This window comes from Oreochromis aureus, linkage group 23, assembly GCF_013358895.1.
Source record: "Oreochromis aureus strain Israel breed Guangdong linkage group 23, ZZ_aureus, whole genome shotgun sequence".
NCBI classification, from domain to species: domain Eukaryota; kingdom Metazoa; phylum Chordata; class Actinopteri; order Cichliformes; family Cichlidae; genus Oreochromis; species Oreochromis aureus.
Genome location: NC_052963.1, coordinates 23,043,046 through 23,069,222, shown reverse-complemented (window position 1 = coordinate 23,069,222; position 26,177 = coordinate 23,043,046). Strand labels below are relative to the sequence as shown.

Below are 26,177 nucleotides of genomic sequence, written 5' to 3'. Positions count from 1 at the left end.
ACGTGTGATTTCAGAGTGTGGCTCAGTAAAACAAAAGGCAGCAAAGGAGGAGGAGGAAAGGCAGTTTAGTTCAGTTGATATGAGCTTGATCAAAAGAATTTACATGAAACCAGCTTCATGATATTTTTATTTATATTTTTGTGCCTGAGCTTTGTGACTTTGGAAGCTGAAATGTATTTTCTCGTGGACCTTTAAATAAGATAACTGTTAGATAAATAGGAAATCTCACGAGTAAAAACTCATGCAGCATGGAGAAAAGACGCATGTCTGATGGAAACTTGGTCCATGTGTCACTGAACTTATTTAAAATGTTTCTGTGCTAAATGATCTGATAAAAATGAAGTTCTTTTCAGCATAGATGATCTTTTGTTTCTTGTAAAGGTTATTTTGGGCATTCTGAAGCCACAGCATGAAATTAACCAGAGCTGTGCTAAATCAAATCGCAAACTTTGGTGAGAAAAACATAAAAAAAATGGCTAGAACAACTATAGTAATACAAAATTTAATGTAATAAAACCCTAGAAAACCCACAAAGTGCAGTCAGTTTTTGAGATGATGATTTTCTTTATTAAGGAAAAAAACTTATCCAAACCTACTTGGCCCTGTGTGAAAAGGTAATTGTCCCTTTAAACTAATAACTGGTTGGGCCACACTTGGCAGCAAGACCTGTAATCAAGCGTTTGTGATAACTGGCAATGAGTCTTTCAAATCACTGTGCAGGAATTTGGTCCACCGTTCTTTGCAGAATTGGTTTAATTCAGACACTTTGGAGGATTTTCCAGCATGAACGGCCAAAGCATTTCAGTCTGAAAAGTCCAGACTTTGACTCGGCCACTCCAAAACCTTCATTTTGTCTTTTTTGAGTCATTCTGAGGTGGATTCGCTGCTGTGTTTCTGATCATTGTCCTGCTGCATAACTCAAGAGCTCTTGAGGTTCAGGCCATGAACTGATGGTCGGACATCCGCCTTCAGGATTTTCTGGCAGAGAGCAGAATTCACGGTTCCATCAGTTACAGCAAGTCGTCCTGAAACAGCAAAGCAGCCGCATCACACTACCACCACCATGTTTGACTGTTGCTGTGATGATCTTTTTATAAAATGTTAGTTTTATGTCAGATGTAACGGGACTTTCCAGAAAGTTCAGCTTTTGTCTCGTCAGTCCACAGAATATTTTCCCAAAGTCTTGGGAATCATCAAGATGTTTTTGGCAAATGTGAGACGAGCCTTTGTGATCCTTTCCGTCAGCAGAGGTTTTCTCCTTGAACTCTCTCATGGATGCCATTTTTACCCAGTCTCTTTCTTATTGTGGAATCATGAACCCTGACCTTAACTGAGACAAGTGAGGCCTGCAGCTGTAAAAACCCTTAGAAGTGGCTTTGTAACCCTTTCCAGACTGATAGATGTCAATGACTTTTTCTCTCCTGTTCTTGAGTTTCTTTAGATCGTGGTGTGTTAGCTTTTTTCCCCTTAATAATGCTAACAACATCTACATACATAATACAAACAAACCTTTTGGTCACTTTTGGAATCCCAAACAATTTATCACCGTGTTCATTACCTTGTTCACTAATTCCTTTTTGGTTGGGTTGGCATGGTGCTGCAGTGATTTGCACTTCGCCTTACAATAAGAAGTTTTGCACTCACATCCACCGCCTGCCTGGGACCTTTTTGTATGGAGTTTGCATGTTATCTCTGGGTACTCTGCCTTCTTACAACAGTTCAAAGACATCCATGTTAGGTAATTAATGATTCTAAAGTAGTGTTAGTGGAGTGCGTCTTTCTTTTGGAACATCCAGGAACAAACGCTGCAGATGATTCAAATCGAGGCTATTTGTCATGTGAAGCAACATTACTAATGACTACACCACCGTGCATGTAGATCTACTGTGTACAAATGGCATCCACGATTTTTTTCTCTTTAAATAAAGAAAACAACAGAAAAAAGAAAAACAACAAATAAAAAATACATGGATGTCTGGAGTTGCTGGGAAGTCACCCAACCACCGGCTTGAAAGAGGAGGAGGAGGTAGGGGAGGAGGCGGGGCTGCTGGAACGGCCATTGGATTGTCTCAGCTTATCTTGGCTCGCATGAAGGAATCATCCCGAAAGCCTTTTAGGAAACGGACCCTGGCTTTGTGCAGAGCCAGTTGATGCCGTCTCTCCAGATCGGCGTTTGTCCAAACGGAGTCGAGGCGGACCATGAGTGTTCCTTTATCCTGGCTGTTGTGGGATGCTTTGGCTCTTGATTTCACGCACACAGATGCCAATTGCACATTCACTTTAGGCTACAACAGCAACGAGCAGTTTATGCACGTGCGTAGGTGTTCACACAAACACGCGTACAAGAGCTGCATGATTACACACACGGTAGTGCAATTATACACACGCGCGCTTGCAATAATTATGCGTGCGCACACACACACACAAGACACTGGCATAATTACATGCGGCCACATACATACACCCACACCACTTCACAGAGGAACTGCTGATCAACTGCATGACCTTCTCTCTAACAATGTTAATGTCACCACCTGGGGGAGGTTGGGGGATGGGGGGGGCTTGATGGAGTGATTGGAGTAAAGAAAGACAGATTCAAAGAAAGAGCCCACGATAAGCTTGTATTGCCCATCACCGCCTCACCTGGGGCCCGCTTTCATCCTCCGTACAAGGGTTAACGTCTTCCCATTCTGCACACATACACCTTATACATGCAGGCATGCACACGCACACAACGCTGGAGTACACCCCCGGCACCTCGCCGTGGGTCGTAACCGAACATTTATCGTGCGTGAACCCTCCCCTCCGTGCTTGCGTGCGCGAGGCCTGTGGCTCGCCCGCTGACAGGATCCCGTTACGGCAAATGTCACACTCCCAAAAAGGATTCACCCCCCACGGAGAAAATGAAGTCAAGACCTTCGCTCGCACTGTCTCACTCTCCCACCTTGTCCCCCCACCATCACGCTCCTTCATTCTCCTTTTTCCTCCTCTTCTTCTTTTTCTTCTTCACCTTCCTCAGCCCCGCTCTCCACTTATCCATTTCTATCCTCTTTTCCGCTCCCTTGAACTATCGCTGCCTCGCACACACTCACCTTGGTTTGCAGTCCTCAGCATTTTGCCGAATAAAGTACCTTTTAACTGGATGGTTTTTAGTGGATAATTAGTCCTCACCTTGGGAAAGGAAGGGACAACAATGCAGGAGGAAAAAAAGAAAAGTAAAAAGAAAAGCAGGTTGATTTTTTTGGGTGGGGGGCAATCGGTGGATGGGCTGAAGGTATTGGAGGCCATGCTGTAAACAGAGCAGGGTTGTGTTTTTTTCTATAGCTCACTGACCGACGGGTGCTTCTCCCGTCACGTCTCGACAGCTTCAATATTAAATTTTGCTCCCAAAGAGAGAGAGAGAACAGTGAGCGGGACGTCTCCCTTCTCGTTCAGTGGAGCCATCAATGGCAAAGACCTCTCAGACGGTGCATGAAAGAACATATTTTTTTAAAACCATCACCAGGTAAAAAAAAAAAAACAGCAAAAACAACATGTAGGCGTACAGTCTAGGGAGGAGACACGGTGCATTATCTTCACTTCTCGCTGTAGATGTGGTCCAGAGCAGCTTTTTAATTTGATGTCAGTATGCAAATACTGTAAGCAGTCAAGAACAAAAAAAGCCCTCAACAACTCCAAATCTCTTTTTGTTCCTGGAAGAAAATGACTTAAAGGAGAAATCCCTCGGCAACACCCCCACCCCTCCACCTCACCTTCGAAACAGGAGAAAAAACGTGCAGTTTTATTTTTAGAAGGTGCAAACAAGGAAAGGGGTGGTGATGGTGGTGGTGGGGTGGGTGCTGCTGTAAGATTGTAAATGTCTCTGATGTGTTCAGTCTGCACAACCTTATTCCTGATAATGGAACTAGCTGCTCTGTCTGTCAGTGCCTATTTACACACAAATGAAGTGGCGAGTTGCACGCGCCCAGTGGAGCTGCTAGCCTCCATCTCAGCTGTCAAAACGGGTTAGTGGCTACAAGCAAAACACAACGATCCCTCGGATCAAACTGGGGCCGGCCATTCAAACGTAATAGCTTCATCCTTGGACATGGAGCGTCTCTTTCCTCCCCCCTGCTCCCCCAACCCCACCGTCGCCCGCTCGCTCGCTCTACCTCCTAGAACCTTGCCGGCTTGTTGGAAAGTAATAGACTTCTCAGGATGCCAGTTCGCACAAATCTGGGATGCAGCCTTTTATTTGCCCTCCGCGGGGAGAGGTGTTTGGAGTAATAGGGATGAAGCGGACCATAACTACAGCTGAATAAATCTTCCTATCTTGGCTCAGTGGAAGCCTGTGCGCACATGGTTTGTCAAAGCTCCATAAAATGTTGTTTGATAGGAGTTCTGTACAGTTTAGGAGTTCTCCTCCTGCTTTCCCCGTTGCCTCCTTTTTTTCTTTTTTCTCCTCCCGTGCTACAGCGGTTGCAATCAATCAGTGTTTAATCAGCCGTCTTGCTGGAGTTGCCAGGTAATCCTGGCTGTCTTGGTGGCTATCTGTGTGTGTGAGTGTGTGTGTGACAGCTGGCAGAGCTGCTCAGTTGCCTGTGTGGGTGAGTGGATGGCACCATGCAGGTTTTTCTCTGCACAGCATGTAAAGGCATATCGGATGATCTGATGGGCTGTTGAAATTGTCAAGTGGGATTTGAGAGCGAGGGTGTGCAAATGACCGAATGTGTGAATTTGCCTGGGTTGAATCTAAACCGAGTGTTTTCTCCCACTTTTTCCCTCCTGTAGACCTGCCTGGAATTGGAGCGCTATCTGCAGACAGAGCCCAAGCGTTTGTCGGAGCTCTTTGACCAAGACTTGGATGGCCTCCTAACTCCAGCCTACATGAAGGAGGATGGAGAGGAGGAGCTGTCAGACACCCTGCTCCCCAGCCTGCCGAGGCTCCCAGAACCACCGAGCCCACCTCCGGTGATCCTTTGCCCTACTCGAAAGAACTTCCCTTCCCCTGGCGCTGTGAGGAGAGACCTCAAAGCCAAAGGACAAGGGGTGGAAAATATAGAGGGCATGGAAGGGGTCCACCAGGCTCAGCTGAGTGCCGTCACCTCCCTGACACCTCCGTCATCACCAGAACTCGGCCGACACCTCGTCAAACCCAACCAGACGCTGACGGCCTCGGCTGATGGGACACTCACCTTGAAGCTGGTAGCCAGGAAGGTGGGGCTCAGCGCAGCCCGGTTGGTGGCGGGGCACACGCTTCCTGTCCAGGTGAAAGATGAAGATGAGGGGGCTGCATGTGTGATCGGGGTTGGAGAGCTACCAGAAAACAAGAAGAGGATTCACCGCTGCCAATTCAATGGCTGCAGAAAGGTGTACACCAAGAGCTCCCACCTAAAGGCCCATCAGAGGACACATACAGGTAAGAAGTCTTCTTCTTCTTCTTTTTTCATCTGCTCTCTTTAGGGGCCACCCAAGCACATCATATGCCTCCATTTCATTTCTAGCATCCTCCTCCGTCCTTCGATACATCCACAAATCTTTTTTTTCTTTTGCTCCTGCCTGGCATCTTCATCTTCAGCATCCTTTGTCCAACATATCCATTATCCCTCCTCCGCACATTTCCAAACCTTCTCATCCTTGATTAAACCTGAACTTTAACTCTGATGTACTAATTTCAAATCCTGTCCATTCTGGTCACTCCCAATAAAAATCTTAGCATCTTCAGTTCGGCCTCTGAACCACAATCTCCAAACCATCATAGCAGGTCTCACTACCATCCTGTAAACCTTTCTTTTAAGTGCTGCTATCCTTCTGACACAAATCACCCCTGACACTTGTTTACTCTCTAGTGAGTCTCTAATCCTGCTGATGGTGCCCTGGACAGCAGGTATGGGCAGCAGTCCTTGTTCTCTAGCCTCTGTAAGCTTGGTGCACAGGAGAAGGTTCTTCTTAGAGTCATCCTGTATCTCGCTGTGGACGTCTAGAGCCACAAAAATGACTAGCCAGCCTTTTGGTATGGAAACATGACACAGGAAGGCCTGAGTCTAGCTGGTTAGTAGTGACTGTACTTTCAAAATAAGAGGACAGAGATGTTCCACAAGTAAATACCTTGCAGATGGCATCACTCATACACAATCAAATATGTATTGCATATAGCTTACACAGCACAGGGCACAATGCCAGATTCCCACTATTAGAACTACTACACAAGTATTTAGGGCTGTTCGATATAACGATATATATCGGATGACGATAGAAAAACGTCTATCGTTTCATTTTACGCTATCGTTTGTTTCGTGGTGTCGCAAAATAAACTGTTTACGGCAATATTTTTTCATTATTTTGATGGTCACTGTAGTGGCTATATTAATTTCCTAAAGTTCTCTCTTTCTCTTATATTTAATATAACCACACTACAGACGGACAAGCGCTTGTTTTTATGCGTTGTCGTTAGCAACAACGACGGTAAAACCACCTCGTGTCCGCTTGTTTATTTTCCACATAAACCTTTCACAATAAAGCTCAAGATCCTGTTGAGACTTTTCAAAATAAACTGAATCACGTGAAAGATGCAGAGTATTTACGGATGAGAAGCAAAAAGAGCCGTCAGGTGCTAAAAATAAACCTTAGACTCAAACGTTAGAACAGGCTTTTCCCGCAGCACGCTGTGTAATAAATACTCACAAAGAAAATGGCGGCCGTTACAACCTATGTCTAAAAATGTATCGTTTCATGCATCAGTTAAAACACTCGACTCCAGGTGCACGCGACGCCCAGCTGGAAACACTTCACATAAGTCGAGCTGCCCGATATTCACAGAATTTACAGAAAATTTTACATTTTTGTGATTTATATCGTTATCGGACGATAGATGTCTTAATATCGGGATATGAGATTTTGGTCATATCGCACAGCCCTACAAGTATTTATAGTCTTGTCATACTGTATGTGAAATTGTCACACAATATTAAGTTTTCATTTTCAAATGTCTTGTCAATAACTGCCAATAAATAGTTACCTTGACACCCCAATTCTGAATTTGAGCAGAATAGTTGGGGCACTTTTCAGATATGATTTTAGTAAGCCGCTTTCAGCGCGGCAGCTCTGAGGGCACCTCTACAATCAGAGGTAGCCCCTTCATCCACCTGTAATAAAACTGACTGACGCTCATTGTTGGTGACAGGTTAAAATGGCTCAATCCTGAAGCTAAATGACCGCTGCACGCCGAGCGAGACACAGACAGTACGTCTGTGTCAGGCACCGAAGATGAAAGAACAGGATTCAAAGAGTATTTTCTTCTCTGACTCTTTTCTTGTCTTTGGATGAGCACTGAGGGGTTTTTTTGTGTCTGACCATTTTTCTTCTACCAGTGATGTCTCGAAGCCTCGCCCACTCGGGGAGGTGCATTTAATATGTCGGGCAGTTCTGTAACAATCTTCCGGTCTATCACAGTCCGTGCTTCCACCCTCTTGGGTTTTTGAATTCTTAGATAACCTCACTTGAAAATACAGAGTGAAAATCCACCTGCTACACATTCTTGGAACAAAATGCACACGAAACGATAAGGAATGTGCAAGAAGCAGCAGCTCTGTAATCACAGAACAGGGTCTGTGCCATATTGAAATATCAAAAATGAAAGATAAAAATGTGATGATTTGAGAAAAAGGCAAAAAAAAAAACACGCCTCTTATCCTCACTCTTTCTGCTTAAGTACTTCTCTGAGCCAAACCAGGGCAGGTCCTCCTTGTCAAGGTTCTTCACATGAAGGAAGGGGGGAGGGTTCAGAAGCTATAACTCTCCCGCTCCTCCATCTCAATCCCAAACCACTCAGACCTCTGTCAGGGAGCTGTCCTCTGTCTGAGTAAGTGCGCAGTGATGGATGGATTGACCTGGATAGGCTGCCATTTCCTCGGTTTATTTCAGGCCCTGCCGTCCTCTATGCGTTCTATAAGTCTAGGTCAGTGTTTCTCAATCTGAAGTTGTCAGATTTTTTTTTCCAGGGTTGGTAATGGGATCATTTTTAAGAACAAGGGAAATATTTTTCAAGTGTAACTTTATATTATAATCCCATGAAGCAGGACATGAGGGATAACCATCTCAGCGTTTTCTCCAGTGTGTCAGAGATTGCTGTTATTAACTTGCAGCTTATTTGAGCTCTTCTGTGTGTCTTCTTTTGGTTGGCGAGCTGAGAGCAATGTTATTTTTGTTCGTTCTGGTCTCTACCCCCCACACTCTGAGAGAGGCGTTCAGCGGTATAATGAGATGGATATTGACATGTGATAGGTAGCCATATAGCTGTTTCCTTATTTATTTTAACCGCGGGAGGTACAGCGAAGAGCGTCCATCATAGTAAATGAAGTTACAGCGACTCAAATTGGATTGGGTTGCTCCCCCGCCTTCTAAATTTATCCACTGCTTGGTTGACAGATCACCAGAGCTGTCCAGCGAAGACGCTACGTGTGACTTGTTTACCAGCTCTGGCTTGCCTCTTTGAAAAGAAGTCATCATCTGAGTGTGAGAGATGATGAAAACATCACACCCTCCGTGTTGGAACAAATTTGCACAGACATGCCATCATTGATTCCCCCAGCGTGGTGTGTCTACAACCCTTGTGATTAGACTCCATGCCAACTGGGCCAGCTATGGGGGACCAGTTCCACTGGTGCTGTCCAGTCACAAAATCCATACAAGCAAATCACAAGAAGTCTCAATTAAATGAAACTGAAATCCAGAGAGCTGTGTGGAGTGGTTGATATTAAAATGTATGTGAAGGCTGAACCGACCATAGGAACCTGAGCACAGTGATGCTACAACATGACGTAAAAGTCTTGAGCCAACGCTCATTTCTTTAGATTTTGTTTCTAAGAATTCAGACTTTCTTCTGATGTTTTAAAGTGCTCTTGAACAACAGTTCTCCAGGTTTTCTTTGGACATTGCCTGGTTCTCCACTCATTTTCCGTCCACTCCTTGTACCTGACCATTTTCAGAGGAGAGTTTTTTGTTTGTTAAGCCACTTAACACTGACCTATGACTCATTAAAACATAAAACAAAGCAGCGAACTAAAGAGACAAACCAGTGTTGTGTCACACAACACACAGCTTGGCAAAGAACCAATTTTAAATTGTAACTTTAGACTCTTTGTTGTTACTTGCCTTGCCTGAAAGTCTAAAAGTAAAATCATACCTGGATCCCGGATAGAAAAACACACAGTGGAGCGCTATCAGTCATGGATTGGCCTCCCCAGAGCCCGGACCTCAACATTATTGAAGCAGTGTGGGATCATGTTGACAGAGAACAGAACAAAAGGCAGAAACATCCAAAGAAGAGCTTTGAATGTCCTTCAAGAAGCCTGGAGAACTATTCCTGAAGACTACTTAAAGAAATGACAAGAAAGCTGCCTAAGAGAGTTCAGACTGTGCTGAAGAATAAAGGTGGTCACACCAAATCATGACTTTCAAGCTCATTAAAATTGTATTTACATGTATGTTTGCACATGTTTCAATACACTGCTGTGCCATTTCCATAGCAGAATTAGGAATGGCTCAAGACTTTGCACAGTACTGTACCGTAATCTGACATCCATACTATATTTTGTGTTTAACTCAGTTAATTAACAGAGTAAATAGCAGAGGGGGCACCTTTATTTGTCTTGTGATATCTCTGAATTTTGAGATGGAGCATTCCGATCCATAGTTACAGTTTAGGTCCAAACCTCTGGAAATTTGGAAAAAAAAACCCTCCAAAAACAGCGGCTGCATGGCTTACTCATTACCAACGTATTAAGAAACACGTCTTAAGCTGTTTTCCCACATTAACTTCAAACCATTTTAGAAGAATTAGTTTGGGATCATTTTGATCCTTTCTCACGCGCAACACACAGCAGGAAATAGTCTGCCTCGGATGCGTTCACACTGTTGGAAATACTCCGCGTGGTTTAGGCGATAGAGCTGCTCGGGTACAGCGTGTATAGGGGGAAGGACACATGATGAGCAGTGGATTCATCAAACAGACATTACAAAGACACTGCACTATGGAGCTGCCTGCTTAAAGACCCCTTTCGGGTAATGTCTAGAAAAGTTTGGAGCTGCAGTGCCAATCAGCTGACTGTTTGGGAAGTTGTAGAAGGCTGCAGGAAAAGGAGCTCACCTGTCAGTCATCTGTGCTGATGCTGTATAGTGTCTGGAGCTAGCTTGGTCCTTTGCATCCTCAGTGAATATGTACCTATTTTATGAACCATTTAATAGTTATTAAACTAAGACAATACCCTCATATTTCACTCTGTTTATATTTATTTATAATGGCGCTAAGTTAATATTATGACTTGAGAAATCACTTCAACTATAATTGAATTGCCTCTCTTTAACTATTTGTCTAATTGACTAATTGTTGGGAGTGTCTATCATTGCACACCTGAATAGACAAACAGAGAAAAATCAATGTGGCAACCTCTTTTTATCACCCCCCCTCTCCCCTGTAAATTATTAAGAAAAATTTACATTAAAATGATTTAATGACAGTGCCACAACTGCCATATAGCACCATTAAAAACACACTTCCTCTCTTCCCCCTTGGAGCCTATCAGTGTCACGTAAGGTGCTTTAACATAAAAGCAGTAAAAAAAGAACATCTGTCTTGTTATTCAAACCGGGAAGTAGAATGATAAACGGGGAAAATGTCGACTTAAGATGACAAAGGAAGCCACAAAAGCTGAAGAAAGAGGAGAAGAGCGACGTGGAGTGAAACAAAGAGTAGATGAAGACAGAAGACAGGAATGGGGGAGGTACAGTGGAGCGACCCTCTTCAGAAAAAGACAGCAGTGCCACGGGCTCCCCCATTCACTGAGCCATTATCCTGACAAGTTTAAAGATGTCATTACTCAAATCCTCTTTTTCTTAGTTGTTATTTCCATAAATTACCGACGGAGAAAAGGCAACGATTTAATCTGGAATTAGACGGGCTGAGTTGAAATGACAGTGCCCTGTAGAGCTTTTTGTGAATAGGCTTATGGGAGATAAGGAATGGTACAATTAGATTTTGGGTAGGGTAAAACACGAGGACTGTTGGGTTATTCTGCTTTCGCTCTCTCGCTCTTTCTCGTGTTTCTCATCATTTTCCCTCTCTGGCTCTCTCCTCCTCTCATTCTGTCTCAGTCTTTTAGCCAGTACGCTGTCTCTCTCTGCATGTTTGCCTCTCTATCAGGCTCATATTCTGTCACTCTGCTCTTTTGCCACTTTAGTTTTTTCAGGGCTCAACAATTTGATGTGTTATTCCAAATGCAAAATGTTGACCAGTTTGTGTTTGCAGTTTCTTTAGCGTACAACGTGCAATTTAGAGAAGATCCCAGTTTATAGATTTTAAAGGGGATCTAGCTATATGTATATATATATATTTTTTTTAATTCCTGGACTCTAACTTTGTTCTGATTGGCTGCCTTTTGTAAACAGAAAGCTTGAAAACAGTGAGGCGGGGCTTGTGTGCCTGACATGACCATATTAGGAGCATCAGCTCTAAGTGACATCATACAAAGGAAACAGTAGAAAAAACTGTCTGAAAAGGAGCATTTAGTGTAGAAACATGATCAGGTAGAAATGGAGGCTAAAAGCTGGACTCCTCATCACTGCCTTTGTTAGCTTTGTGTTAGCATGCTTGTCTTTGCAGATGCTAGCAAAGAGCTGAAGTTGTGTTGGGTGTATAACACGCTTGCTTCTGTCCTGGTTACAGGTTTACTTACCATCATGCTCTTGTCCTCTTGTGCAATAAAAATAAAAGTACAGCCCATATGTCCACTGTAGACTGCCCCCCCCGCACAAGAAATGGGATCAGCTGATTATAGCCCAAATACTCCAAAGTCAGACTATTTTTTTTTCTTTGTGTCCGCCTGGTGTGCAAATAACCGAAGAACCTTTGTAACACAAGTAGTGACATGATTGCAGTAATAACTCTATCTACCATATAATTTTGATGTAAGGCCATCTCTGTTATGATTTATTGTGAGAATGATGGCACCTCATTTGGCCTTTACGACCACAAATAGGCTCTTTCCACTCTTATTCTTTTAAAATATTACAATGTGTCTTTGGATATGTGAGAATATTTTTTCAATCAACTACAAAACTAACTTAAAGTGCCTTTTTTTTTAAAACCTGCCAGGCACTGTGTTAGAAATTATTAAGCCTTTTATGAAAAAAGGCTTCATCCCATGCTTTCCCATCATCCTCACGTCTCTTACTAACGCACTTCAATTCTCCATTACTTCCTCCATATTTCATCTTTGTCTCTTCCCCTCGCTCATCTCTGAGCCCAGCAGTGCTGGTTGCGGGGCTGGCGCCTATAAAGCCGCCTCTCCGAGAGCCTCTGTAATGACCTCTGAGACTCAAATGCCCTGCTTCAGCTTCAGCTAATGGAGGCAATGTAATTAACTTCACCACTGGCACCTGAGAGGCTGGAGAGAACGCGCGCATGGGTGCGCGTGTTTGAGCGTTCGGAAGTAACAGATTACGCCTAATGGGATTACGGTGACTCAGGAAACACCCAGTTATCAGATTATGGATGAGAAATATGTGAGCGCTCATTTGATTATTTTAAAATAAAAAAGCATTTTTAAAGATGGAGGGAGGAGGGGGTGGAGCATTTTGATTGTATGCATTTCTTCCCTGAAATGAAAAGGGAGAAGTGCCGGTTAATGGTGGATTTTATTAAATCATTCGGAATAAATAATTGTTTTAAACAGCAGCGTGCAACTGTCCACAATCCTGATTCTTTAAATCATAACAATAATCCACTTAGCTCAATAATCTACATTATACAGGCAAAGTAATCCAAAAGTAACAGAAGGTAATCAGATTATGCTGCTGGGTTCAGGCTAATCCAGTGGATTAGGTTACTGATGGCCGTTTAAAACTGTCAATCAGTCGGACTGTGTGTTTTTACAAGTAGCATTTCCAGTCCGGTGTCTGTTTGCAGAGGCGAGTGTGTACCTGCTCTACTTCACTGTTTGGGCATCTTGAGAGAGAGCGGAGGAGGGTGGATTTTTTTTTGTATAGGGGGGGGGGGGGGGGTGTTGCTAGGCAACGGAGGCAGTGTATCGTTGGAGGAGTCGGTAGCTGAGTGGTTATGTACTGCTGCAGGCTCTGGTCTCTTAGTGCCCCCCCTCCTCCTGCACCACCACTACTACTTCCACCACCACCACCATCATCGCCCCCTCAGCCCCGCTCCTCCCCCCCGCCTCTTGCCCTGTACAGCTCTACGGCTACCGTCGCTAGGCAACTGCCTCCGTGCTCTGCCAGCGTGCTCAGTAATTGGCCGGTGGCATGGCGGCGTGCCGTTGCCAGATCCAGCCAGCTGCACTGCCTCCTCATGTTTCACCACATACCCCCTACCCACCCCACGTCTCTCTTCCACACACACTCACACACAGATACACCCCACCCCCCTTGATCCCATTGCTAGGCAACGCATTCAGGCATTCCTGCCTCCCGGGAATTTCATTGGCCGGAGTCGGATGGCCCAAACCTGCAGCTCTGGGATGGAAGGGGACAAGACTAATTTCTGGATCTAGACCAAAAGCACTTTAAACTCTACAGTTTTTTGTTAAAGAGACAGTTCACCACAAAATCGAGTAGTTATACATATATATATATATATATATATATATATATGCAGATATAGATATATATATAGATAGATAGATATACATATTTTTGCCTCTGTTCTGCAGTCCTATCTATTAATCCAGATTGTTTTAGTCTTGCCCAATTGTGGGGATATTGTGTGTAATTCCTGATCCTAGAAACAAAACAGGTCCAGGGGAGCCAAAAAGGGTTAGGTAATAAATGAGAATAAACCAAATTGACTGATAGACTCAGTAGACAGATATAAACTTACATTTAAACCACAGACGAAACTGGTGGCCTAGAAAGAGTCATCCTGGTGACTTGGTGACTTAAATATCCAAAAGAACTACACTGAATAGAATAACTGACACAGGTGAACCAGATCCACTGAAATTACAACACAGAGAGTTACACCATTCAAGTTCCCTCTTAGCTGACCTGCAATCGAAGCTCGCTGTTGGCAGGGGGGTAATGAAATTAGCAAATTACAAAAAAGAAATAAAGAATAAATGATTGATTATTTTAGATCCTGCCTGAAATACTATGTGAATATCTCCCACATCTGGCTCACAGACGTGGCCCCTCCTTACTTTACACAAGCTCTCATTGCAGTTTTGACAGAGCAGTTGATCTATTGATTTTGTCCCTTTGGATAATCGCATTCAATGAATTAAGCCAGTAGTCGTGGTGAAAGCACTCGAGCAGAGCTGGTCAGCCACGAGCACCAGTCCAGATGGGATGTGACTGATGCAGGTGACATCTTCGGAGTTGGACGCAGCTGGCGGATTGTGGCCTCCTTGCCATTATGTGTCTGGCCTAATTATCACTACCCCCTCCTTCCCTACCAGCATATCTGCAGCCTCTTTTGCCTTAATCCACTTCTGCAACACTTCTCTCCTACTCTACTTTTCCCTCCCCTGGTCTCATCTCACCTCCTCCTCTCAGTCTCTCATCCACCTTGCCTCTAATCCTCACCCCTCCCTCCCTCTCCACCTCTTCTCTCTCAACCCTCCACTCCTCTTCTGCATGTTCAGCAAGATTGGAGACCAGTGGGAGCTTCTCCATCTCATCGCATTGCTCTCTTTACAGTCCCTAAAAAAGGAAATGGTGACAGGAGGCACAGGGATCTTTATCAGACGGAAGCTAACATGCACCCACAATATACAGGACACACTCATTAAAATAAAAGCTCTGCCAATATCAAACAGGAAGATAAAGGGTTAGCGGCAAAGAGCTTTTTGCATGGGTGCAGAACAACAAATAAGCGTGTGATTGGTGTATGAGCGATCAAACAGGTGCTCACGTGTGCTTTTTTTTTACCCCCTAGGTGAGAAGCCATACAAGTGCTCGTGGGAGGGCTGCGAGTGGCGATTCGCCCGGAGCGACGAGCTGACGAGGCACTACCGCAAACACACCGGCGCCAAGCCTTTTAAGTGCAACCACTGTGACAGGTCTGTCAAAACACGCCTCTCCCTCCTTCCCCGTGTCTTATATGTTTTTCTTCGCCTTTTTATCCGAGCGCTATTTGAAGTACTTCCACAAGCACAGCAGGCTGTGTTTTAACATTGTGTTTGGTGTAGTGAAGACAAGATGCTGGTTACACACCCCGAAATGTGTTTTGGTACTGACCCAGTTTAAAAGTGTGTTGGCAGGATTACTAATGTGCGCTCCAAGACCCAACTCGCTCAGTGTTTGAGCGAGTTGAGCTCAGTGTTTCAGCTCTAGACCCACATTAGGGACGGTGCAGCATATTAATAGTGACTCTTCACACATGATGATACATGGTCTTGATTTGGATTCAAAGCGGGACAGAGGTGTAAAATGAGTTTAGAGAACATTAGCAATGAAACACCTAACAACCTGGAATATTAATTTAATTTGCAGGGTATTAAGTAAATAAATACTGTCTTTATTATCAGAAACACTGGCAATAAAGAAAAGATAGACACAGCCTTTGAGGGTGAAGCTGGTGCTATAGTCCATTAAATCTTTGCTCTTTTTATTGCCCAGCTGGGGGTCACTCCTCTGACTGTACAGAAATCTGGCAATTTATGCACATTTCTCATTTCTTATACACTTAGGTTAGGGTCTCGATTGTTAGCTTAGAGTTTTATTTAACACATGATGCCAATGTACTTAAAGGTACAAAAGGCTATGCCGGGTACGCTAGGGTAGGTTAGGTAGGGTAGGCTTGTGCACCCCTTGCTTTTGACATTCAGTTTGAAACTTAAAAATGACAAAAAAAAACTTGAGTCTGGACTTCTCTGGCCATTGGGTGATGTCATGGCTATCTTTTATATACAGTCATTAATCTCAACAGTCACTGACTTTAGTTTAAACATTGTAAGTTGGTTGAATTTGTAGATTTTTAGATGTTTACAGGGGGGGAAATGTATTTGGGGAATTGCTAAAGCCACCATAACCCTAAATACAGGTGTAAGTGTGTGTGTGGGTTACTGGAAATAAAGCCCCAGGCTGGCCCAGTGATTGGGCAAGCTCTCCGGTGAACTCGATAATCCCTGTCACCTGAAAAGTCCAGAGCAAGCTGGGCATCCGAGAAGTTTACCACACAAAAACAAAAACAACTAATGAATTTAAAATTTGTAGTTAATTAACTTTAACTAATAGTTATTTTAACAATAAACAGAAAAAATATATAAATCAATAGTAATGCCATAATTTATGGTTTATTTATGTAACTAGGAATCCCAAAGGAATCCAAACAATTACAGGACCTCTAATGAACAAGCACTTGGAGAAAGTGGAGAGGAAAACCACCATTTTAATAGGAAGGAACCTCCAACAGAACTATGCTCATGGAGGAGCATGCTCTGCAACGGGTCGGGGGTTAGGGGAAAGAGAAGAGAGCAGAGAGAGCCAGAACAAAAGGAAAACAATTAGATTGAATCTTTAAGTGACATTTTTTAAATGTGCACATTTAATGTTGCAAATGAGTGTGTTTTAAACCAAATCGCAACCTTTTCCTAAACCTACCTAAGTTTGATGCCTAAATACACAAACTACAGTCTCCAGGTGATTTATACCCTAACAACTTCCTGCATATTTAGTTTTTAACAAGTATTTCCAATAATAGTTTGATAATAAACAGATAATGCTCCCATATTGTTTATAAACCAATAATTGAAACAGTTGTGAAACACTGTTAATTACCGCTTTTTTGTTAGTTAACATTTTAACAGTAATTGTTTTTTTATGATAGTTATGATGGACTATTTCCATTAAAGACTTTGCAGATCATATATAATGTTTTGTTTGCTGTTTTAAATCAAACATCATATGGATCTCAAAGTCATGCACCTTTACACCCTTGACTGTCACTGGAAAGAGGTGATCTGTTATAATTTGACTGTGACTCTTCCTAATTAGGCACCTTGGCTTCTGTTTAATTATGAAGCAAAGGGAAATGGCTCTTTAAATCTGGTTCCACTGACCAAAAAAAAAATCAAACATTTAAAGGCAATTATTTGCTTTTTCAATGATCAGCTTGCTGCCGACACAAAAATGTTTACTCCTATTTTAATTACACCCTGCTGTCTGTCTGTGATCTGGCCCTCGCTGACACCTCTGGGATCTCTGAGCAATATTGTCTACAGGAGCTACCACGATCCAGCAAGGCATCCCATGATAAAAAGGGTCTTTTTAAAGGATTTCATCACACACACAAAAGGAAATTTAAAAGGTTCCTTTTGTTATTGCGCTATAGAAGAAAAACTCTTAATATATATAGTAGTGCCTGCAAGGTAAATGCCGCCTTAAAATGTGCTTCCTCTGCTATACAGAGGCTTTTTGGTGACTTTTGTAGCTTTTTTTTGTACATATATACTTGGGTATGTGAGTGAGAACATGCAGTTATATTTTACGGTAGTAAACCATTTTATGGAGATCCTAGCAGGAACACCAAAATAGCTCCATAATAGCAACCAAACAGCAGTATTATCCTGTAAAGCTCATATTTCACAGTACAGCACTGGATTGTTTTTACATTAAAAAGGAACTGCTGTCGTAGTTACAACGGGCACACTGTAAAATAACATTTTAATCCTGCTTAAGCTTCTCTCCAGTGCCTTATTGTAATTTAACAGGCAAGTTTCTTTCATTTGCCATTAACATACGGCTATGTTTTCTATAAAATACTTTTATTTACTTTTACTTACGTGTTTACTTACATTTATCTTCATATTTACTTGTTTTTAACTTACATTTGTTTGTGTGTTTTGCTTGTATTTACTTGCATGTTTTACTTACATTTGTTGTCGTTCTTTCATTTGTTTCACTTACATTTGTCTTCACCCAAATTATTCTTGTAATTGTATCTTTTACATTGTGCTGACAGCCTTGTTTTAATCAATCATTTTTCTTCTTTTCTGTAAATTACATGCAACGGCATTTAATTATTCATGGAGCTAGAAATTAGGGAATAAAGATGTCATCTATTGTCAAAAACCGCTGCGAGCAAAACACAGTGTGTGTCTTTTAAAGGACAGTGCAGTCTTTTTTGACAGTTTCAAAACTGATCACAGTGCAGGGTGTTATTGAATATATGACTTCTTGAATCATGCATAGGTTCATTATGAAAGGACAAAAAGAAATTCCCTCCTCACCTAAGGTACTTTGCCTTGATGCCTATTGAAAAGTGTGTATGCATATGTGTGTGTGTGTGTCAGGGGGCAGAGGGCCATGCAGTGTCAACTTAATCAGGTCTCAGCTGGAGAGACTGTAAATACAGTATCCCTCCCCCCTGATTTCCCACCTTCCCCCGCTACCAGACCCCCCTACAGGCACATCCCTAATTTGGGCCCACCTCTGTCATGTGTCACAGGATGTCCAACCCCTCCAGCCTAACACACACACACAAGTGCACACACACCCTGCTGAGATGAAGGAAGAGGGGAAACAGGGGAGACAGAAAAAAGTCAGGGTGGAAGATTGAGGATGGGGGAAGTTGGGGGATGAGGGAAGCAGGAGGCAGACCTACGGTGTGCCAGCTGGTGTCGTGCCCCCGAGTCGTGACTCATACTTTACCATCTGTCTCAGCGAACACACTCACAGTGACACACACACACACATACACACACACACACACAGAACACCCATGAATGTCTTCTGAGCCGTTCATTTATCCCACATGTGTTTGTACGGGTGCACACACTCGTGCGCACAAAGACAGTAACACACACACACAGGTATGACAGTAAGACGGATGACTGGTGGCTCATCACATGTGACTCCCTCTCTTGGCCAAACACTGATTCATCAAGACGTGTTAGACAGTTCCCTCTGTCTCAGTGGAAAGAGCCAATCTGAAACCTGTGTCAAAAAAAAAAACAAGGTAGGAAAGGAACATCTTCTAGAAATTCATGACATGAAGGCATGGAGTGATGAATGTTAGACTCTGTGTTCAAAGAAAGACTATGGTATGTTACGATTGAGCTATAAAAGTTATTAAATTAACAGTTAAGGTTAAGTTACCTCACATTCATGGCTAAAATATTATCATAAACCACAAAAGGCTTCTGACTAATATTTAGAGGCGACGTCTCTAATGGCAAATAGGAATCACACTGGATAGTCTTTGGGAAAACTGCCCTGCTTCTTACTTGATTTATTACCTCAGTAAACACTTCTTTCATGTGTTTGTAGTCTCTAGTATCAAGTCTTATTCTGGACAGCATTGCTGTCATTTTTAACTCATTTGGTCATAAAACCGATGGGCTTATGTAATGATGAGGCATCCATCATTTTTCTGTACCTGTGTTCAAAACAATTGCTAATTCTCCTAGAGCAGTGTCAGATTTTAGATGATCATTGTGTGCATGTTTTTTGGGGTTTTTTTTAATAAGGCATAGGTGGACAATTAATTTCCCCAGTGGGCCACATTAAAAACTGGGACTGTTGTCAGTATTAATCTGATCTCTTTATAAGCTTGTGGGCACGACCCTCCACAACAGTCCCAGGTTCTCACGTTGCCTCTTGGGAAAATTAATTGATTGAAGGGGGCCTCACCCAAATTCTGCTCAAGGTCAATGTCATATTGGTTATTTTATGAGCACTTTCATTTTTAAAATGATCACTACTTGGGTATCCATCAGATTTTTGTGAACTTCTATGGAGTGCTCATCTAAGACGAGGGTAAGCATTAGAAACTGGGACTGTTGTGGAGGCCCGCATCAATGAGCTGAACAAAATTCTGCTCCACATTAAATTTATCTCTCTAAAAACCTATTGGTGTGGTCCGGCCCTCCGCAACAGTCCTAGTTTCTCATGTGGCCCCTTGGGAAATTTAACTAGCCACCCCTGACCTAAGGATTCTTAATCCAAATCATGCTCATCATCAAGGTCATATTGGTCATTTTATGGGAACTTTTTATCAGTAGATTTTAATTCTCATTAGTTTGTGCAATATAGCAAACCAATAGCAACAAAACTTATAACTTGAGCAAGAAGAGATACTACAACATGGATACTCTGATTTTAATTATGGTTCCAGGTTATTCTTTAAGATGTAGCTACCTTCTGTTTGAAAACTTGTTAACAGATGGTCATGCAGTGGTTTTTCAGTCAGATCCAGCCCATGCGTGTGATGTTTCTTCAACTGGTTGCAGCTTGTCTGATATGTAGATGGTGTCAAAATGCTGTATAAATAAGAGTGTGTTAGCTATGAAACACTTTCAATATTTTCCTTGAACCTTTAGTGTCATACTCATCTGGAACTGCTGGGAGTGATGCACTTTAACACTAGCGTGCTGTGGTTATTTATTCTGTCATAACAAAGGGACATAAAACAGCAGCTATTTTCTTAAACTTAGCCTTTCTTCTGTTTAGAGATACTTCCTAAAGCATTAGAAGCTTTGGAAAATACTGCAAATTGGAAGCTGTTTGTTTCTTTTTTCTGCACAGCATTAGTAAATTTATCCACTTTACTCAACTCTAAACCAGCCTCCGCCTCCATCCAAAATATTTCTCACACACTAATCAGCAAAACATCCAACTCCCAATTATCTAAAAGAAAGCAACACTTTCTTTTTGGAAAGCACTGCTTCTCTGGGGAACGGAGCTGTAGTGTTAGTTCAGCGAGCATGCCATAGAAACGCTGTTGATCTGGAGATGAAAAAGTAGGTCTCATAATGGCTGCATCTGTATGTAAGCAAGTGTGGCATAAACAAAACACCAGCTGAAAGCATATATTATGTCAGTTTGTGGCAATCAGGTTGAAATGATCATTTGTAAAGATTATTTTTAAAACCCTCTCGGAAAAAAATAAAAAAAATAGGCCGATGTACTTCCAGAGCAATTCCATTTTTCACTGTGCAGCTACGCCCCAGCAATTCTACAAGCCTGATTTCAAATGAGAGGCTTCGATTCATCTAATTTAGCTATCGTTTTACAGCACATGTTTTGCATGCTGCTCCTCCTCCCCACCTCTACCACCACCACCACACTGTTTCAACAGATCCATCTGCGGGCTCTCTAGTTATTCATGGCGCAGCTGAAGTCATTAGGAGTGCTGCTGAAAATGCTGATTATGAATTAGTTACACATATACTAATTGCATGTGCATTAGTGGCTCAGCACTCACTAGCTAACAGCAACATTTAGCTCAATCGACAAAACAAACTTCTTCCCCTTGCATTGGTAACGAGCTAACAAGCTGTTCTCTGTTTCTCTCTCTTTGGTTGCAGGTGTTTCTCGCGGTCGGATCACTTGGCGCTACACATGAAGAGGCACATCTGAGAAATTCGGGAGAGGTCAGCGGGAGAGTGGATGAAAGAGAGAGGAAAAGGATGGAGGCAGAGTGGAAGAAAGAGAGGGAACGTCTGCAGAAAAATAACACCTTGGATTTCAGAGAGAGACGGCAGGACAGATTGAAAAAAAAAAAGAAAACACAAGATCTGGTCTTTCTCGACTGGAGAAATGGAAACCACACAGGGACTACAGACAGAAATACAGGCAGACAGACAAACTGATCCTAAGTGGCTCTGTCAATCTGTGCACGACCAGTTGGTCCATGATTCCACGGTGACACATCTTCACCTCACAACCGCCCCCAACTCCCCCTGTGTTGTCGCGTGGACTATACAGACGCTCCATCCCACCCTTCATATGTGTCTCAGAGGGGATGTCACATGATGAGCGACAGGCCACGTGCTTGTAGTTGGCAGCTTTTTATTTCTCACCCTTTGCAGTCTTTGCCTTGCTGTGGTCCCTCTGTGAAATGCTTCCAGCCCTGTTCATGCAGCAGTGCTCCACATGCCAGCTAGGACACCAATGCCAAACTGGACCAGTTGTACTGTAACTCTGTTGTACTGCGATGAGTACTACTGTTACAACACATATATTTGAAAAGAAGACTTCATTTTCAATAGCAGTTCAGCCAAGCAAGCGCGAAGGCTGACTTTCACTCCCTCAGTACTCGCCACACCCTTTAGAATTCACCATTTCTTATATATCCAACAAATATTTGACAGTTTTCATCAAACGTCTGTCTTATCTGCCAACTGGATCCATTCATAAATCCCTATGACTTCATGGCATATGAGCACTTGCTTGAATGGAGCGTTTCATTAGATTTCGAAGACTTGAAAATGGAAGTGTGTCCCACTGATGTGCTGTGAAGACTGACTGAGGTCATGTAGGCGGTTAGCTTGCTCTATGAACTTCTTTTACCGGTTACGACTAGGCAAGGCTAACTTACCTACACTGGGAAAGACTCCTAGAACATCAGCTGGAACTGAGTGGTTCAAGAGATGCGAGATGGCTCTTAGGAGTGTTTTTCCTCTCTGGGATCTTAGCACTAATGAGTTGTTGTCAAAAAACTGTTGCACAATTGACTCTGTTGGCAAACTTTTGTAAAAATGTATCCACTGTCTTGAACCGGGAATTAATTAGGGACTCAACAAATGCTGGCTTTCACGTGCCAAATGAGCATGGACAGCCAAATGCACAAGTTGAAGCAGCTAGCTAGCTGCGATAGCACACCGAACACAAACAAAAATCACTATGTACGTAAAGGCTATTTTATTTCTAGGAAATAGTTCTCCTGTTTGTTTGAAGAAAAAAAAACAGTTAAAAAAGACAGCGTTGGAGAATTCACTGGCAGACAAAAAACAATTAAATAAAAAAAATAAAAAACTCTGCAGTAGATGCCCAAAATGATCTCTTTGGCACTTGAGAGTGATTGGCAACTAACTAGCCACTAGGTTCTGCCCTTTTCATACCATCCTTGCATACTACTTTTTCCAATTTAGCAGCTCTTAGACAGCCTTTTCGGAAACAAATAATTTTTAAAAAAGCACCATTTAACAGCTCTTTAAACATGGCCCTATGCAGATCAAAAGACATTCCCGATCAACATGTAGGACTGAATGCAGATTTCTACTCTGCCAGACAAAGAAGAACTTTTTGGAAGAAACAAATTTAATGAACTGGGTGGCTCTTCTCAGAGCAAATCAGCGTGAATGTATCTATTGCAAGTCTAAACATGTTGCTGGGCCCAGAAGTGTGGTTGGTAAGATCATACAAGGCACCATTTGTATTTATACTTTTTTACTTTTAAAATGAACAATGGGATTTGGAAAACTAGCTAGCCACACCTGGTAACTTTTACTGGACCACTGAGAGGTCATGAGTATGGATTTCCAGTGGGTCTGGAGTGTGTTAGGGGAGGATGGGATCTGCTCAGTCAGCAATGATAACTGCCCCATCAGCTCACAAAACTGCAGCGGAGTGAAACCCACACGCACAAAGAGACACATACATTCACTCTGAGAAAACTGGAATTATCATCTGTCCTGTGTGACCTGACTTTACTTAGATACAACCAAGACTGATAAAAAGGTCATAAACATCTTCGTGTCGCAGATGAAGGTAAACACAGGCTCATCTCAAGCACACACAAATATAGAAGAGAGCTTGAACAAAAGTAGACTGTGAAGATACTGACGAAACTTTACTGAGGACAGCTGCGTCAAAGCGTAAATTCTTTATTTTAAGACTTTAATTTGTGTGCTTTGCTTTGAAGCAAAAGTTAACCTGCATCTGTTTGCATTTTAGAATGAAAGACACAACATTTACTTTACTGTGTTACACCGGAGGCACATAACAGTTTGTGCATTAGTGCAGTCTAGCTCAATATTTTCTAGACACGATATAGTAATGGCTCTGAAGGTAGATACAGCATCAATAACGTCTTTACATAGTGAACTTATTCTAAATGTGGAAGCAAGTCTGACGTTTATTTGTTCTTCAGCAAATACCTGTCAGATAACTTGTTTTTTCTCTCTCCTGTCTTTGCAAGGTCCATTTGCAAAGACAAAAGAGACTGACCACTTAATTTTAAGGAGGCCAAAATTTTTCACAAGCCTTCCAGATTGAAACTACTATTAGTATTTAGCTGTGTCTCAACTTGCATACTTCCATACTTGCTGTTTGCAGGCGTGTTCCTTGAGGAAAATCCATTAGCTAAGTGAGGCATGGTAAAATGCTGCTATCCACTTGTTAAGTCCGACATTATTAGCCAATTCCAGGTCTAAACGCTCCTTCGGTTCCCAAAACACCAAGGCACCTTTTAAACAGTTGAAATTCTTTCAGCTCCAATAAAAATGATTACTATGGCTGTTCTTTCAAGTGTAACAATAAAGATTCATGTCCAGCCATCCATGAAAAGAGGAGCTAGTAACTTTAGCAGGGTTAGATGTTAGCAGGAAGTTAGCTGACTACATATAACATGCTCTAACTGAAGTATTCTAAAATTAATAAATAAATAAAAAGACAACAATGCTATACCTTTGGACAACAACAAAGATGGAACACTAAATAGTAGCAATGTTTGGAGAGTTAAAGACATTTGACTAATGGGATAAATGGATATTTGCACATAATAAGTGCTACCTGGTGGCTAGCTGCAGAGCTATAGCTAATATAAACACAATAGCACAGGGAAGATGACGGATTTAAACTGTTCTCCGTGTCAAGGAAGAAGACGAGAAGCTGTCCACAGCTCGAGGTTAGTTATTTTTTTTGCTGTGCAGTTTAGCTGAAAAAACAAAAAAAAGTCATGGTCTTAAGCTTAATATAGTCACTGAAATCTGAGCTAGACTAAGAGTGATTCTTTGGGTTATAGTGCACATAATGAGCTTTTAAAAACGGAGCTTAAAGACATGATGCACATGAATATTTCTAATAAAAAAAATTTAAAACCAGCTTTTTTTTCTATTAACTAAAACACAGCACAAAGCATTACAGCCTGAGACAATGCAGTAAATGCTTGGACCTGGAAACAGGGTTGATACGTCGTCACTTAACTAGCAGAATGTCAGTTTCTCTTCATGCATGGAAAATTACTAACATAAGTATCGGAATTGAGACACAGATTAGGAAATGATGAATACTGGAAGCATTTTAGATTTGGAAATGATGATTTGGAAGTCTTTCACTTTGTACCAGGCTATCAGACCCAAGTTTTTCCTGCTTAGCTTCTCTCCTCATGTGAAGATGAAATGAAGAATTCAAGTTTAACCTGTGGGTTAAAATTGTATCATCGATGGCAGCTCTACTTGTGCGTATTTGAGTATTTCAACAGGGTACGCTCCTGTTGAAGTGAACTGTTGCAAATGAGTGGGAAAAGGGGGATTTTTTTATTTATTCTTAGATTTTTATTTTGTTTGGTTTGGGGGGTTGTGTGTTCACGCTCCTTACCATTCAAGGATAGCGGAACATTTTGGACTGAAATTTTAAGAGTTTAAAGATATGGATCCCAATGACAGGACAGTTTAAAATTTTGCCTGACTCTTGTTGTGAGCTGACAGAAACAATTTTTCTCTTCATGTATCTGCCGGGAACTCGAGAACTGGGATTTCAAAAGTGAATGTGTTTTCTTGGAAAGGTCGTTTCATGTCGTCTCTGAGGATGCGGTTCAGTTCTGTGTCATCTTAATGAATGATTGTTAATTCTGCCGTGCCTGTGTTTTTCTTCGTCCGTTTGTATTTGCACTCTGAATTTTTTGGAAAGCTCACTTGCATATCTGCTGTTTTCTGTCTGCTTGTGTACCACTCTTCACACGACGACCCCTCGGCGATGAAACACTGGTCACAAAAGTCTGTATAGTAGCCGGTTTTTTTTAGCACAAAAGGTACATGCATACACGCTTCACGGATTCACATACATTGCAGATGTGCAGACAAACCTACACAAGCCGCATGCCTGCAGACACGCTCGGACGCATCCATAAATGCGCAAATATGTACAAGCACATCTCGAATCCACGCACTCACAAAAACACACACACACAGACACAAACACCTATCCTGCGCTCTCCTTGTGGGTTTTTCCTACACCTTGTGAGAGTCGGAGATCCAGACTGCAGCTCTTGCTCTCAGCAGAGGGGGGTGCACACGCATTACTATGTGTGACACCACTTCTGTTTCCACCAGGTCTGAATTTTAAATCAAACACACCCCCGTTTTTCTACCAGCATTCTCTCATCACTTCCCCCTCTTCCTCCTCCCCCTCCTCCTCTTTCCCTCCCTACCCCCTTCCTTCCATTTTCTCAGATATGATCCCTTTCA

At 42.4% G+C, this 26,177-nt stretch overlaps 1 protein-coding gene across 3 annotated transcripts in view; it reads left to right on the top strand.

The window, feature by feature from the left end:
* The window catches only part of klf7a (Kruppel-like factor 7a), a 47,185-nt gene extending 25,531 nt beyond the window's left edge, over nucleotides 1–21,654 (top strand). For all 3 annotated transcript variants that reach the window (XM_039606395.1, XM_031754955.2, XM_039606397.1), the window contains 3 exons: nucleotides 4,771–5,398; nucleotides 14,921–15,044; nucleotides 21,294–21,654. In XM_039606395.1, the coding sequence (XP_039462329.1) occupies nucleotides 4,771–5,398; nucleotides 14,921–15,044; nucleotides 21,294–21,345 (804 nt within the window). In that variant the 3' untranslated portion in view covers nucleotides 21,346–21,654. The remainder of the gene's footprint in view (nucleotides 1–4,770; nucleotides 5,399–14,920; nucleotides 15,045–21,293) is intronic.
* Nucleotides 21,655–26,177: the final 4,523 nt, after the last annotated feature.